Source organism: Coregonus lavaretus, assembly GCF_964263955.1.
Source record: "Coregonus lavaretus genome assembly, chromosome: 33".
In the NCBI taxonomy this organism is placed as follows: Eukaryota; Metazoa; Chordata; class Actinopteri; order Salmoniformes; family Salmonidae; genus Coregonus; species Coregonus lavaretus.
This window is the reverse complement of record NC_140020.1, coordinates 15,122,344-15,137,319: the sequence shown is the minus strand read 5'-3', so window position 1 is coordinate 15,137,319 and position 14,976 is coordinate 15,122,344. Positions and strand designations below refer to the sequence as shown.

Here is a 14,976-nt window from a genome sequence, read left to right as displayed (position 1 = left end):
GGAACTATCCAAGCGGATAGCTTTTGCTGATCACAAAAAAAAAACAGTAAAAGGATTTTGATACTCTTCTGCCACCTAGTGGATAACAGCTATACATAGCTTCACTTGGAAGGGGTTTGGATCCCAATCATTAGAAAATGACAGATACATTTGACTGCCTCCCTGGCTTCATTTTCTGAGGTTTACAAGGAATGATGTGTGTGTGAGAGAGAACGAGAGAGTGTGTGAGAGTGAGAGAGTCTCTGGTAATCACATATTGATGGGCCCCGTGTAGCTCAGTTGGTAGAGCATGGCGCTTGCAACGCCAGGGTTGTGGGTTCGATTCCCACGGGGGGCCAGTATGAAAAAATTAATAATGTATGCACTAATTGTAAGTCGCTCTGGATAAGAGTGTCTGCTAAATGATGAAAATGTAATTGATCATCACACATTTGACCTGGTCATGGAGCACTAATAAAATTGATGTCATTTCAGAATTAAATTAAAAACACTTGATATTAAAAGATTGTTTTATTCACAATAGAAGTGTAACAAATATAGTTTATGAAACATTTTGCTGCTCATTAATATCATTTAAGCTCATAAGATTTATATAAATGTAGAATGGCATATTTGCCAGAATGGAATATTTACATTTGAATAACAAAAAACAAAAAAAAGAACAATTCCCCACAAAATTAAACTTGCATATAAAGCAAAATAAACTATGTGCAATGGAATGATTATCAGCAATATTGTACAGTTTACATTTTTTAGGTTGTTTCACAAAACCATTAACAAGAGATTCACAAATAAAAGGCATTGTAATGCGAGAGATCGTCAGCACAATATTCAACCACAAAGTCAATTTGAAATGAACAGCACGTCTTCTAGTCTGCATATTGAAACAAAGATGAAAGGAAATGACTGGTTCATATATCGTGTGTTAGATTTTTACAGCGACTTTAAGTTTCTCAGTATCACTACGAGTTATCTCTGCTGCTCCCTAAATCTGCAACAGTCAGGAGGAGAAACACTTAGGCTCTCAGACAGTGCAGGGATGGTGAATGCAGCAATTTCATATCTACAGTGTATCACAGTGTATAGTGATGCTCTTCCCTGGAGCCGGAATGGCTACCGAACTGAACTAGGTGGTAGGGATGTCAGCCTACTTGGATATCACAGTTTCCCTCATTAACATTGCTTCCTCCAGTCAGGTAAACAGGTAGGCTGCCCTGCTGGCTTGTCAAAAGGAGCTCTGGAAGAGTTTGGCTCCAGTAGTAGGCTGATATCAGCTTCTCAAAGCTCTTGTCTGGTCTATCCTCTAATGTAAGAATATGACTATTACTTCAACTATGACGAAGGCCCTTCTTCAAGACCTCTTGATCCTACCCCATCTATTTCCCAATAAGATGTATGTGGACAACTAAGAGTGGTTAGATGGGTCCTGTGGTCACCTGAACATCCATTTCTGAGTGTCCATAAACGTCCATGTTCATAAGTGTGTTTGAGCGTGTGAGTGTGTGTATAGTGTGTACGTCTGTGTATGATACGCATGTACAGTATATGACCGTTTCTATGTATTTATCCTCTTGTCTTTATACAGTACTCAGCATGTATGCATGCATGTTCATATGTGAGTGTATGTCATCCAGTGTAGTGGACATACAACCTTCCTTGCATCTTCTCATTACATTTCAACACAACTAAACAACTACGCATTGTGCTTCCTCTTATTCTTCTGAACTGACTAACAGCATCCTCTGATCGGTACCACCAGAGCCATATATTTTAAAGAGTTGGGCCAACTGTACGAATTTGGAATATTTCTAATTTTAGACATTCAGTTACATATCATTATTTAAATATTCCCTATGCTGTGTTAAATGGAGAGCTAACATGGCTGCCATAGAATGTTGTAGTGTCATGTAAATGCTTCATAATGCAGAAACCTCAATGGCCCAACTCTCTAAATACATAGCTCTGGGTACCACAAAACATTGTTTCAACATTTTGTGCTTTCCAGAAGAAAGGAACAACAAACAAACAAACAAATGAAGAACAACAAAGGTCAAATAATCTTCAGTTCACATTTGATGGTACATTCATATGATGCATTCGTTCCATATGATTGACTCCCAAGTTCTTGGTCTGATTCTGCCCTTGTCTCCCCCACACTGTCTTCCCACCATCCACCTAAACAACAACACAGCCTCTCGCTCCACAGTGCCACCTAGGGGCCTGATCCTAAACCTTCCTTCCTATGTACTATGGAATAAATTAACAGCAAAGCAACTATTTACATTACATGGATTCATGTCTCTACCACCTGTAATAAAGGAACAAACAAACAAACAAACAAACAAACAAACAAAGCACATGTCAACTTTGTCAATTAATAAACAAAGGAACATGTTGATGATGGGGGTGGGAAACAAAGCGAGCTCTGACAAACAGACTAGGCTGAATGAATTGATGACATGTTGGTAGAAGGGATGAACTCTACTGTCCACACGTTCCATATTTCAGGAAGAAGGAACCAGATCGATTGTCAACATTTCTACGTCATTAACAGAGGTTGTTCTCAGTGCAGGTCTTTTCCCATCAAGGTACTTCATCTCCTTTATTACTCTATGGCCCCGTGTAGCTCAGTTGGTAGAGCATGGCGCTTGCAACGCCAGGGTTGTGGGTTCGATTCCCACGGGGGGCCAGTATGAAAAAAAAAAAAATTATGCACTCACTAACTGTAAGTCGCTCTGGATAAGAGCGTCTGCTAAATGACTGAAATGTAATGTCGACTGACTGGAGGACTGGACTGGTGTATTACTGGTGTCGAACACTAGATGTCACTGTGGTAGAGGAGATGATTAAGCACTAAATCAACGATGCCATCTGAACAATGTGGTACCTACCTGCCCTTTAAACCTTGCCATTTGCCTGAACTGCTTATTTGATAGACCATTTTAGACTGAAAGGCACTAGTTAAGATTTGACTATCAAGCAGGTGAGAACCAAGCTCTGGGTCTTTAACAGAAATCCACCTAAATGGTCCATTGTTTAAGTGTGACTAAAATCATATTTATGATAAGAACGACACAAATGTGATAATATGTTGATTGACATAGATCTGTTTTCAGTCTCACCCACAAACACATACCCCAAATGGTGGAAAAAAATAAATAAAAATGATAAAGCTGTCTTCAAATCAGTATGGCTTTTTTTTGGAGTGACGGCAAATCTTACAGCGCAGAGTGTCCTGTTCTCCTCACAGAGGAGGGTAGATTTACAGCACTGAGAGGGAGGGGGGGTGGGGGGGACGGACGGCAGCATGCAGACTGACTGCTTTCTCTACAAGATGACAAGACGAGCACTCTTGGATGAGGTGGTTCTTCCCAGTCCCCAGTAGGGGGCAGTCTGGGTCTGGAGAGGCAGGCAGCCGGTCCGGTCCGGTTCCATCTGGTCTGGTCAGGGACTCCAAAACAGGAGAGAGTCCAGTCCGCCAGGGGAGTGGCCTGCCTGGGTGAGCTCCACCCATGGTGGGGGAGGAGTAAGAGAGACAGCTCCGCCCACTGCTCAGAGAGGGAGGGGGTAGAGGAGTTTGGTGGTGGGAGGGGTCAGGTCAGGGGGTGGTCCAGGAGGACCACTCTACTCCAGCTGGCTGGGCTTGTCTGTGTCTGTCATCTCCTTCTTAATGACAGGGAGGGGGTGGGCCTCGGTGTTGAACACCCAGTGCTCCAAGGGAAGATGGTCATCATCAGAGAAGAGCAGGTACAGGTATCTGAGAGAGCGAGAGAGAGACTCAACTTAGCTCAAACACTCATATGTGATCAACAAAACATGAGGACCTCAGACAGCCCACTTATTTATACCAACAACCTCCACTCCTAGTTGTGTTCTCAGACTGATGCAATCATGGACAACATCTACTAGAAGTCTGAGAGTGTCAGAGAAGGAGGTGGGTCGTGGGCAGTCTCATAAGACATGTCCCAAAACCAACTCAGGGAACAACCAGTTCAGGAACTCTCCCATGCCAAGAGAGAAAGAGAAAGAGATAGGTGGTGGCTCCAGATGTTACAGAGAGGGATGATTAAAGGCCGTGGGTGGGAGAGAGAGTCCAGGCCCTCCTCCCAACAGTTAAACCAGACCAGACCAACCAGATCAAGGCACAGCTAGGGGGAGGAACATTGAGTCCATCACAGTCAGTGACCCCCCCATTAGCCCCCAGTGTTCTCAGAACACAAGTGATTACTCAAAACCCCATTTCACTACACTAGGAATGTGGAGTAAAACAAAAATAACTCATTAAGTCATAGCATAGGATCCCTCTTTAACAGAATCCCGTGTCCTAATACTGGGAACAAAGAGAATAAGCGGGGTGGCTTGTGGGCCCCTTCATGTTGACAAGTGCTTAGCTTTTGATCTGGGGGAACTTGTTAATGCAGTAGGCCATGCGCTACAACAAGCCCACAGCACAGCCCACCTCCCTGGGAAGGAACGGGAGGAGACAGCAAAGCAAACAGCCAGACAGACAGATATACACCGTTTTCAGAGTCACTATTGCTAATGTGACCTCACTCTAAGAGATGAAGGAGGAGGACCCTGGCTAGGAGGCTGAGAGAGAGATGGAGAGAGAGGAGAGAGAGGAGAAAGGAGAGGGGTGACAGGAAGAGAGAGGGTGAGAGGGAAAGAGAAGGTAAGAGAGGCAGAAAAAAGGGAGTGGAAGAAAGTAGGGAGTGAGGGAGAGCCAGTGCCTAAAAGATGGATTTTGCAAGCATCAGTAAACAAGGCATTTGGGCAGGCCTGGGATCTGGAGACCCTATTCGCCAAATTGCAGCACTTTCCACCACCATTAAATACTAGAGAAGTTTGAACGGCTCTATTAAGCGGTGGGACTCACACAGCGTTTCATAGAAGCATCAGTCAGAGAGGCAGATTAGCCCAGGGGTTTGGGCACAAAAGGACAATCAACACCAACATCAAAGTGCTGCAGTTATTAACTGCACAGGATGGTGAAAACATATTTCACTTTTCTGTCAAGCAAGACTCCCTCCCTCCCTCACTTACCCTCTTATCCTTTCTCTATCCCAACCTTGAACCTATCTTATTTTCCTCTCTCCCCAGGTCCCCTCTTTCCATCTCTCTCTCTCTTCATCTTCCTACCTCTCTTTCCCTTTCCTTCTTTCCCTCTCTCCTGCGTGCAGCTTGTTGTTATCTGACTGAGTCATGGTGACGTGGCTGACGTTACAGTCCCTAGCCCCCGGAGCAGAGCAGAGCAGGGGAGGGACACAGAGCAGAGCCGAGCAGAAGAGGGACACAGAGCAGAGCAAGGGAGGGACACAGAGCAGAGCCGAGCAGAGGAGGGACACAGAGTAGAGCCGAGCAGAGCAGGGACACAGAGCAGAGCAGGGACAGCAGGGACACAGAGCCCATGACCTCTCTATAAGGTCACACCAGAGTGCTGTGACAAGGCTCCCACAGGAGGGGCGCAAAACAACACCACTGACACTCAATAGAAACAAAACAACACCACTGACAATCAATAGAAACAAAACAACACCACTGACACTCAATAGAAACAAAACAACACCACTGATCCTCAACAGAAACAAAACAACACCACTGATCCTCAACAGAAACAAAACAACACCACTGATCCTCAACAGAAACAAAACAACACCACTGATCCTCAACAGAAACAAAACAACACCACTGATCCTCAACAGAAACAAAACAACACCACTGATCCACAACAGAAACAAAACAACACCACTGATACTCAACAGAAACAAAACAACACCACTGATACTCAACAGAAAGGTCCCTGCTGAGGTCCCTGTACATGTAGTCCACAGCACACTGTGCTAGCAGCAGCCTGCCTGTCTGTCTGAGCCGGCCGTGACAATACACCCAACAATACACCCAGGATGTCAGTAGTTTCTCCTCAGAGGCTCGCAGGCACAGCACAGACAGAGGTGGAGTACTCAGTGGGGGAAGGACATTATTCTACTTCTGATCTGTTTTGAAGTGTTCAAACAAACTGAATGTCAGGAGCTGTCATAGAATAGATGTCTGTTTTTCAGGATGTGATGAAACTCTAGAGCAGGTCTTAGATGTCATGGAACTGTGTGGGTGTCGAACTCATCCACACACGAGAAGATTAAGATAACGGTCTACTTGGTATAATGGGGAGGAACATTCATGACCTCACCTGTCCCAGTATATTTTCAAGAAAATCCAATACTGTAGTTATTCAAGGGAAGGTTCTGGGGAAGGATGTAGGATAACAAAAGCATGCCAACAAACCTGATGTATTTTCAGACAAGATCGATAACATTTCTATCTAATGGACTAACAATCGCACTTGACTTTTTCCCCCCTATTACTAGCGCTGACTTTGCTGATAGCTACTTTATTGAGGAAAAATGTACTTACTCTGACTGTGATATGTGGTTGTCCCACCTAGCCATCTTAAGATGAATGCACTAACTGTAAGTCGCTCTGGATAAGAGCATCTGCTAAATGACTATAATGGAAAAGGCAAGGCCAAAGTTTTCATACTAGGTATCCAGATGCCTCTATGCAGAATGACAGTGAGTGACTAGATGACACTGTGTGTGTGTGTGTGTGTGTGTGTGTGTGTGTGTGAGGGTCTTACTTGAGTGTCTCGGCCAGGTAGAAGCTCTGCTGGACGTCGTCATGGTTGGGGCTGGAGGCGTAGACATCCCTCACACCACTGTAGCCCCCCTCCACACGACAGTGCTTCTCCAGAGCCTGAGAGACACAGAGAGAGAACAGAAAGTAGAGCGGAGGGAGCAGTGTTGAGCTGACTCTGTTCTTATGTCAGTGTGTTGGAGATGTATGCTCTGTGCTAGCTAGTTGTTGAGCCAGCACATTTCAATTCAGTGTGGCTGCTCTGCCTGGGGGTGGGGGGGGGAAGAGGAAAGGAGAGAAGGGGAGGCTGCCTTAGGCACAATGACTCAGGGAGAGAATGGGGCTGAGGAGGAAGGGGCTGCAGTGTTCACACATCCAGTCTGGCTGAAGAGGGAGGAGGGAGGAGGAGGTACAGTATCTGCAGGCAGGTAGAGAGACAGGCAGATTTATGGCTAACACAAGGCCCATCAGAGGTAATCTCATGTCATTAGTGGATACAATTACACGGCTCTGGGATTTGGGCAATCAGCATTCAACATCGCCACTGTTCTGTTCTGTTGCAGCATGGCAATGATACAGCAGAGGGGAGGGAGGGAGGGAGAGCGAGAGAGAGAGAGAGAAGTGAGGAAGGAAGAGTCTCAGAGGTTTTGGAGCCTACTGCGCTCAGAATTAGCCATGTGTAGACCTGAATGAGTCTACAAATCACAGTGAACAGGGGTCTATTGGAGTGCAGAGCCCTTTTCACTGTGATTTGAGAGGAAGTCTCTTCTCAGTGGAGGTTAGGAAGGGACAGAGTGACACAAACATGACAGGAAGGACTGTGGTGGGATAGTTCTGATGGATGATGGGTACTGTAGTTTAGGCTTGGGCAGTATACCATATATACTGTATACCAGGGTATTTGGAAATAGCCACGGGATGGTTTTCCAATACCGTCAATACTGTTGAAACTATTTATTTGATGTTTTTCAATACATTTTAATATTTGTAGCTACTTTTTAAGTACATACCTGCAGTCAACTTGTGTAATGCGTTAGGAGATAAAGCAGATAGCGTTCTTATTTCACCGGTCACATTATTTTACATTATGAAGCTTATCGTAGTTCCCCAGCACAGTTGAGCCAGTCACGTGTTAGTTTGTAAATAGCACAACAGGAGAAAGCGGGAGCAGATGAGTCCAGCTGTGTATTGACAGGGATTGTGTTTAAAATTGGAAGTCCACAGTGTTTTTTGGCTTCAAAAGAGTGATCAGAGACGTGCAACTTTAGTTTTCCTTCACAGAAAATACATTAGTGCAATACATTCAGCAGAAAATAGCCTAATTTTCATCAAATGACAACAGAAGTGCAACGCTATTTGGCTGGCAGACACACAAGTAAATGAGCTTACAATGAAAAAGCAAGGTATTTTTTGCAAAAACGATGCATGGCCATCATATTTCTAATGTTTAGGCCGATCATCGAAAGAATGTAGCCGGCTACATTTGCTAATGTTTTGCTTAAAGTTAATCTTGCATTTTACCAAAGAAAAATAGGCTGGCTACACCGAGAAAGGAAGCTATACATCAGTCAGAGTGCAGTCTGCTGATAGAACGCCCGTTCCTGAATTCTCATCCCAGTTTAAAAGTGCAACTGAAGCACAAAATGAGTCTGATGCCGAGCAGAAATTACAAGAAGAAGCATTTTAGATGTGTTTACAAAATGCAGCAATATATTTCTTATGCGTTTTCTATTTTTCTCCTGCGTGAAAAACTCTGAATTATGGGTTAACACGACCCCTAGTTTAACTTGGTATCTAAGTAAGTGGCTCAATTAATAAGGTGATGGGGCATCATATTGTGTTAGCTTTCTGATGTGTTTGAAAAGTCAAAGCCCTTTGGATGATTTATCTGTACAGCTGCCACTGCGATGTTTTCTCCTCTCTGTTCTTGGCCCGTCTGCTCCTCCCCCCTCTTCTCTAAGCAGAGCAGGCAGGCCCGTTGCCCTAGCGACTCCAGACTCCACAGTCCACACAGACTGTTGGAGAGCCAGTACTGCATGCATTAAAGCTTTGTTCATTTGCACAATGTCTCTTGTTCACATTCGCTCGTGAAAGTCCAAACTCACCAAAAAATGACATTCGGTAGCTCCTACCTATATATGTATAACTGTATGAGCTTGATTGCCTGTCTTTGCAATTCGTTTATTTTCTATTGCGCTCGTTAGCATATTTAGCTAGCAGCCTCCATGGAAATGCACTATTACCTGTGATAATGTTGTTAGCATTTTGAGCTTTTTTTGGCGCCCACTTGTGTACCAAACCGGTAATACCGTAAATCCCAGGGTGAGAGATGGACGGTATGGCGATATGAAAATCTGGATATCGCCCAACCCTACTGTAGTTCTCACCTGCACGGCCTCCCAGCCCCACTCCCTGTACTTAGGGTCGTGGGTGAACCTCCACATGTACATGTAGGTCTCGATGACCTCTGGCCTCAGGATGAAGTACTTCTCGTTCTGCCGCGTGGCGATGGCCTCCACGCCCCCGTCAAACCTGAACGCCTCCGGGCCCAGCTTCAGGGCTATGACACGGGAACAAAGGAAGACAACAACACGTCAACGAAAAACCCAAACCTAGCTCTAGGTGAAAGTAAAGGACACAGAATGTCAAGAGAACCCAGAAAACTAAACTTCAGTTCCTGGATGGAGCATGAACCCATGATGACATTTCACAGCAGGCCACCAGCCCAGAGACCAGATTATGAGTAAAGCAAAGTTCAAAAGGTAAAGGGAATTAACAGGGTTTAGGCCTATTGTTCATTCCTGTAATCCCTGTTTGATGAGAACTAGCACCTATGCACACAGGCAGGCAGTGACTCAGCGGGGGTGGGGGAGGGGATTGAGGTGGGTTGGAGGTGGGATGGGGGCACAGGGGTGCTGTGGAGTCAGGCAGGGTCAGCGGATTACACTGCTTCATAGAACCGTATCTGAATCTAATCTAGCGATGTCCTGAGCCAGTTCTGTTGATAGTAAATTGATAGATAGGTACAGTGAGGGAAAAAAGTATTTGATCCCCTGCTGATTTTGCACGTTTGCCCACTGACAAAGAAATGATCAGTCTATAATTTTAATGGTAGGTTTATTTGAACAGTGAGAGACAGAATAACAACAAAAAAATGTTATAAATTGATTTGCATTTTAATGAGGGAAATAAGTATTTGACCCCCTCTCAATCAGAAAGATTTCTGGCTCCCAGTTGTCTTTTATACAGGTAACGAGCTGAGATTAGAAGCACACTCTAAAAGGGAGTGCTCCTAATCTCAGTTTGTTACCTGTATAAAAGACACCTGTCCACAGAAGTAATTAATCAATCAGATTCCAAACTCTCCACCATGGCCAAGACCAAAGAGCTCTCCAAGGATGTCAGGAACAAGATTGTAGACCTACACAAGGCTGGAATGGGCTACAAGACCATCGACAAGCAGCTTGGTGAGAAGATGACAACAGTTGGTGCGATTATTCGCAAATGGAAGAAACACAAAAGAACTGTCAATCTCCCTCGGCCTGGGGCTCCATGCAAGATCTCACCTCGTGGAGTTGCAATGATCATGAGAACGGTGAGGAATCAGCCCAGAACTACACAGGAGGATCTTGTTAATGATCTCAAGGCAGCTGGGACCATAGTCACCAAGAAAACAATTGGTAACACATTACGCCGTGAATGACTGAAATCCTGCAGCGCCCGCAAGGTCCCCCTGCTCAAGAAATCACATATACAGGGCCGTCTGAAGTTTGCCAATGAACATCTGAATGATTCAGAGGAGAACTGTGTGAAAGTGTTGTGGTCAGATCAGACCAAAATCGAGCTCTGTGGTATCAACTCAACTCGCCGTGTTCGGAGGAGGAGGAATGCTGCCTATGACCCCAAGAACACCATCCCCACAGTCAAACATGGAGGTGGAAACATTATGCTTTGAGGGTGTTTTTCTGCTAAGGGGACAGGACAACTTCACTGCATCAAAGGGACGATGGACGGGGCCATGTACCGTCAAATCTTGGGTGAGAACATCCTTCCCTCAGCCAGGGCACTGAAAATGGGTCGTGGATGGGTATTCCAGCATGACAATGACCCAAAACACACAGCCAAGGCAACAAAGGAGTGGCTCAAGAAGAAGCACATTAAGGTCCTGGAGTGGCCTAGCCAGTCTCCAGACCTTTAATCCCATAGAAAATCTGTGGAGGGAGCTGAAGGTTCGAGTTGCCAAACATCAGCCTCGAAACCTTAATGACTTGGAGAAGATCTGCAAAGAGGAGTGGGACAAAATCCCTCCTGAGATGTGTGCAAACCTGGTGGCCAACTACAAGAAACGTCTGACCTCTGTGATTGCCAACAAGGGTTTTGCCACCAAGTACTAAGTCATGTTTTGCAGAGGTGTTAAATACTTATTTCCCTTATTAAAATGAAAATCAATTTATAACATTTTTGACATGCGTTTTTCTGGATTTTGTTGTTGTTATTCTGTCTCTCACTGTTCAAATAAACCTACCATTAAAATTATAGACTGATCATGTCTTTGTCAGTGGGCAAACGTACAAAATCAGCAGGGGATCAAATACTTTTTTCCCTCACTGTAGATGGATAGATATATTGTAGTGATGGGGGAAAGAAATGGATAGTTACATATCGGCATATAATTTTTTACGATATATCGTATCATTTTGACAATATTGCAATATTATTTTTGTACTAGTTGGCTGTACCTGCACCAATGCTCCAGTATTTTTCCTTCATAGCTTGTTCTCCATCTTCTTTTGAAATAAGGAGCTAATTTGTTTTCAGCACTTTTATTTCCATGACTGATCAAAACTCATTTTCTCATGTCTCTCTGCAGCAGACATATGGTGAGCATTATGTTTGGAACATCGAATCACAATAAAATCACAGTATCGAATTGCAATACATATAGTATTGGTACCTAAGTACCGGGATAATATTGAATTGTGAGGTCTATGCCAATTCCCAGCCCTAATAGGTTTCCTGATGGTCAATCCGGACCAGAGGAAGTGAGAGGAGAGACCATCTGACTCAGACTAACCTGGCTGGCACTATGCTCTGTCTACCCAGCAGCCCCTCTGGGCTCAGAGAGAAACCAGGCTCAACGGCTTGCTCTGAAGAGGAGTGTGTGTATACAGTGCATTCGGAAAGTATTCAGACCACTTGACTTTTTCAAAGTTTTGTTACGTTACAGCCTTATTCTGAAATGGATTCAATTGTTTTTTTCCCTCGTCAATCTACACACAATACCCCATAATGACAAAGGAAAAACAGGTTTGTATAATTGTTTTTAAAAACTGAAATATCAGTACTTTGTTGAAGCACCTTTGGCAGCGATTACAGCCTCAGATCTTCTTGGGTATGACGCTACTAGCTTGGCACACCTGTATTTGGGGAGTTTCTCCCATTCTTCTCTGCAGATCCTCTCAAGCTCTGTCAGGTTGGATGGGGAGCATCGCTGCACAGCTATTTTCAGGTCTCTCCAGAGATGTTCGATCGGGATCTAGTCCGGGCTCTGGCTGGGCCACTCCAGGACTTTCAGAGACTTGTCCCAAAGCCACTCCTGCGTTGTCTTGGCTGTGTACTTAGGGTCGTTGTCCTGTTGGAAGGTGAACCTTCACCCCAGTCTGAGGTCCTGAGAGCTCTGGAGCAGGTTTTCATCAAGGATCTCTCTGTACTCTCTGTTCATCCTTCCCTTGATCCTGACTAGTCTCCCAGTCCCTGCTGCTGAAAAACATCCCCGCAACATGATGCTGCCACCACCATGCTTCACCGTAGGGATGGTTCCAAGTTTCTTCCAGACGTGACGCTTGGCATTCAGGCCAAAGAGTTCAATCTTGGTTTCATCAGCCTAAAGAACCTTGTTTCTCATGATCTGAGAGTCCTTTAGGTGCCTTTTGGCAAACTCCAAGCGGGCTGTCCTGTGCCTTTTACTGAGGAGTGGCTTCCGTTTGGCCACTCTACCATAAAAGGCCTGATTGGGGGAGTGCTGCAGAGATTGTTGTCCTTCTGGAAGGCTCTCCCATCTCCACAGAGGAACTCTGGAGCTCTGTCAGAGTTACCATCGGGTTCTTGGTCACCTCCCTGACCAAGGCCCTTCCCCCCTGATTGCTCAGTTTGGCCAGGCGGCCAGCTCTAGGAAGAGTCTTGGTGGTTCCAAACTTCTTCCATTTAAGAATGATGGAGGCCACTCTTGGGGACAATCAATGCTGCAGAAATATTTTGGTACCCTTCCCCAGATCTGTGCCTCGACAGAATCCTGTCTCGGAGCTCTACGGACAATTCCTTCGACCTCATGGCTTGGTTTTTGCTCTGACATGCACTGTCAACTGTGGGACCTTATATAGACAGGTGTGTGCCTTTCCAAATCATGTCCAATCAATTGAATTTACCACAGGTGGACTCCAATCAAGTTGTAGAAACATCTGAAAGATGATAAATGGAAACAGGATGGATCGGAACTCAATTTCGAGTCTCATAGCAAAGGGTCTGAATACTTATGTAAATGCAATATATCTGTTTTTATTTTTGTTATTATGGGGTATTGTGTGTAGATTGATGAGGAAAAACAATATTTTAATCAATTTTAGAATAAGGATGTAACGTAACAAAATGTGGAAAAAGTCAAGGGGCCTAAATACTTTCCGAACTCTGGTTCTGAAGGGCTGCAGTGTGTTCAGGCTTTTGTTCCAGACCAGCATTAACTCAGCTGATTCAACCAATCACGGTCTAATCTGAAGATTAGCTGGATTAGTTGAATCAGGTATGTTCAAGCGGAATAGAAACAAAAGCCTGTACACACTGCAGCCCCGTTGCCTACCACTGCTGTAGAGGGAGACAGGGGGACTGATGTGCCCCAGACGTCGGGGTCAGTCAGTCAGTCAGTCAGACTCACTGGTGCGGGCGTAGGACTCATGGCAGGTTCGGGCAATCTCTGCGGCCTGCTCCATCTGGTGACCCGTCTTGTCTTCGGGCGCTCCGTCCGCCCCCAGGGCGATCATGCCCCCGGCAAAGCACGTCAGGTGACCCATCTTGTGCTCCAGCAGCCCGCCCTTCCACTCGGCGATGTACATCAGGCCGCCGCTGGACTTCCTTATCAAACTGGTCTCAATGGCCTGGAGGACAATGACAAGAACGGAAGACAGATGAGCACTCTATCCAACCCTAGTCCCAGACAAGGGCCATTCCCATGCAAATGGGGTGGACCCTTCCGGAACATGAATAACTACTGCCCAAATAGCATTGTTAAGCTTGATGAAGCTGCTGTTGTAGGAAAACTAGGGGTCCCAGCTGGTGGCCAGCCAGTGTTATCTATTTTCTGGGGCAGCGTGGACACAAAGAACGCTGCTCCTATTTATCCCTGAAATTTACACATACACGAGGGCCACTTTACCCAGAGACATTCTGGAATGACAGGCGTGTCCCATCCACAGCGAGACATGACACCAGGAGGACAACAAATCATTCAGAACAACGGGCGGCCCGTCTCTCCGCCGCTAGCCACACAGCAGGTGTCCAATACAGTACCATCACATGACTGACAGACAAAACACAGTTATTACAGAAATATAGGGCCATTACTGATGTAGAGAGAGATATAAACCTGCCTTTTAACATAGGGAATAAATAACCGCAGCAAAGACAAGTCGACGGCATGTTGAAACGCTACACTATTCCAGGTGCATTCTCTGATACGCCTCATTGTTCATCGCTTCACTTGGCACATTTCTTTTCATATTCATTGGGTCTGCTTTTCTCCTGCATGGGGAAGACCTAAGAAAACGAAATATGGCAAATCTCCTGAAAGTAATGACATTTTCAAAAGATCATTCAGATCGGTGCTTTTGTAGAGTGTAACACATCATGTAAATGGGTCCGTGTATAGGCGGCTGGGCTTTATACGCCGCGTTCCGCCTCAGAAAACCAGCTGATTAATATTCCCCTAAGCTGGTTATTTCATTTCCTTTGGTCTCTTTAAAGGCAGCCTATGTCCTGTTTAGCAACAGCCCAGCCTGTTCCTGCTGAGACCATTTCCTTCAATCTCTGCCTCTGACTACTAGTGCTTCAGGAACAGATAAAGCATATATATGAACCATATATATTTTATAGCTACCTTCTGTGAGTCCCTGTGGCCATATGTTCTCCCTAACCTCCATCCAGGGGGGGATCTAAAGCCTGACAGACAAATAGACCTGGAGCAGATAGACAGAGGCAGACAGCAGCGCATCTTGTTCAGCTTCTCATGAGACAGAGAGAGAGAGTTGATTTAGGGAGAGAGAGAGAGAGAGAGAGAGAGAGAGAGAGAGAGAGAGA

The 14,976-nt window shown here is 45.2% G+C and overlaps 1 protein-coding gene across 2 annotated transcripts in view; it reads right to left on the bottom strand.

Annotated features, from left to right (window-relative positions):
* Positions 1 to 499: 499 nt before the first annotated feature.
* The window catches only part of LOC311108260 (mannosyl-oligosaccharide 1,2-alpha-mannosidase IA-like), a 177,735-nt gene continuing 163,258 nt past the window's right edge, over positions 500 to 14,976 (bottom strand). The window contains exons 9-12 of one of the 2 annotated variants that reach the window (XM_084150883.1): positions 13,559 to 13,778; positions 9,018 to 9,190; positions 6,635 to 6,750; positions 500 to 2,308 (exon numbers count right to left, since the gene is read on the bottom strand). In XM_084150883.1, the coding sequence (XP_084007009.1) occupies positions 2,302 to 2,308; positions 6,635 to 6,750; positions 9,018 to 9,190; positions 13,559 to 13,778 (516 nt within the window). In that variant the 3' untranslated portion in view covers positions 500 to 2,301. Of the gene's footprint in view, positions 2,309 to 3,274; positions 3,758 to 6,634; positions 6,751 to 9,017; positions 9,191 to 13,558; positions 13,779 to 14,976 lie in introns of those variants that run through there. The other variant, XM_084150882.1, reaches the window with a different exon arrangement.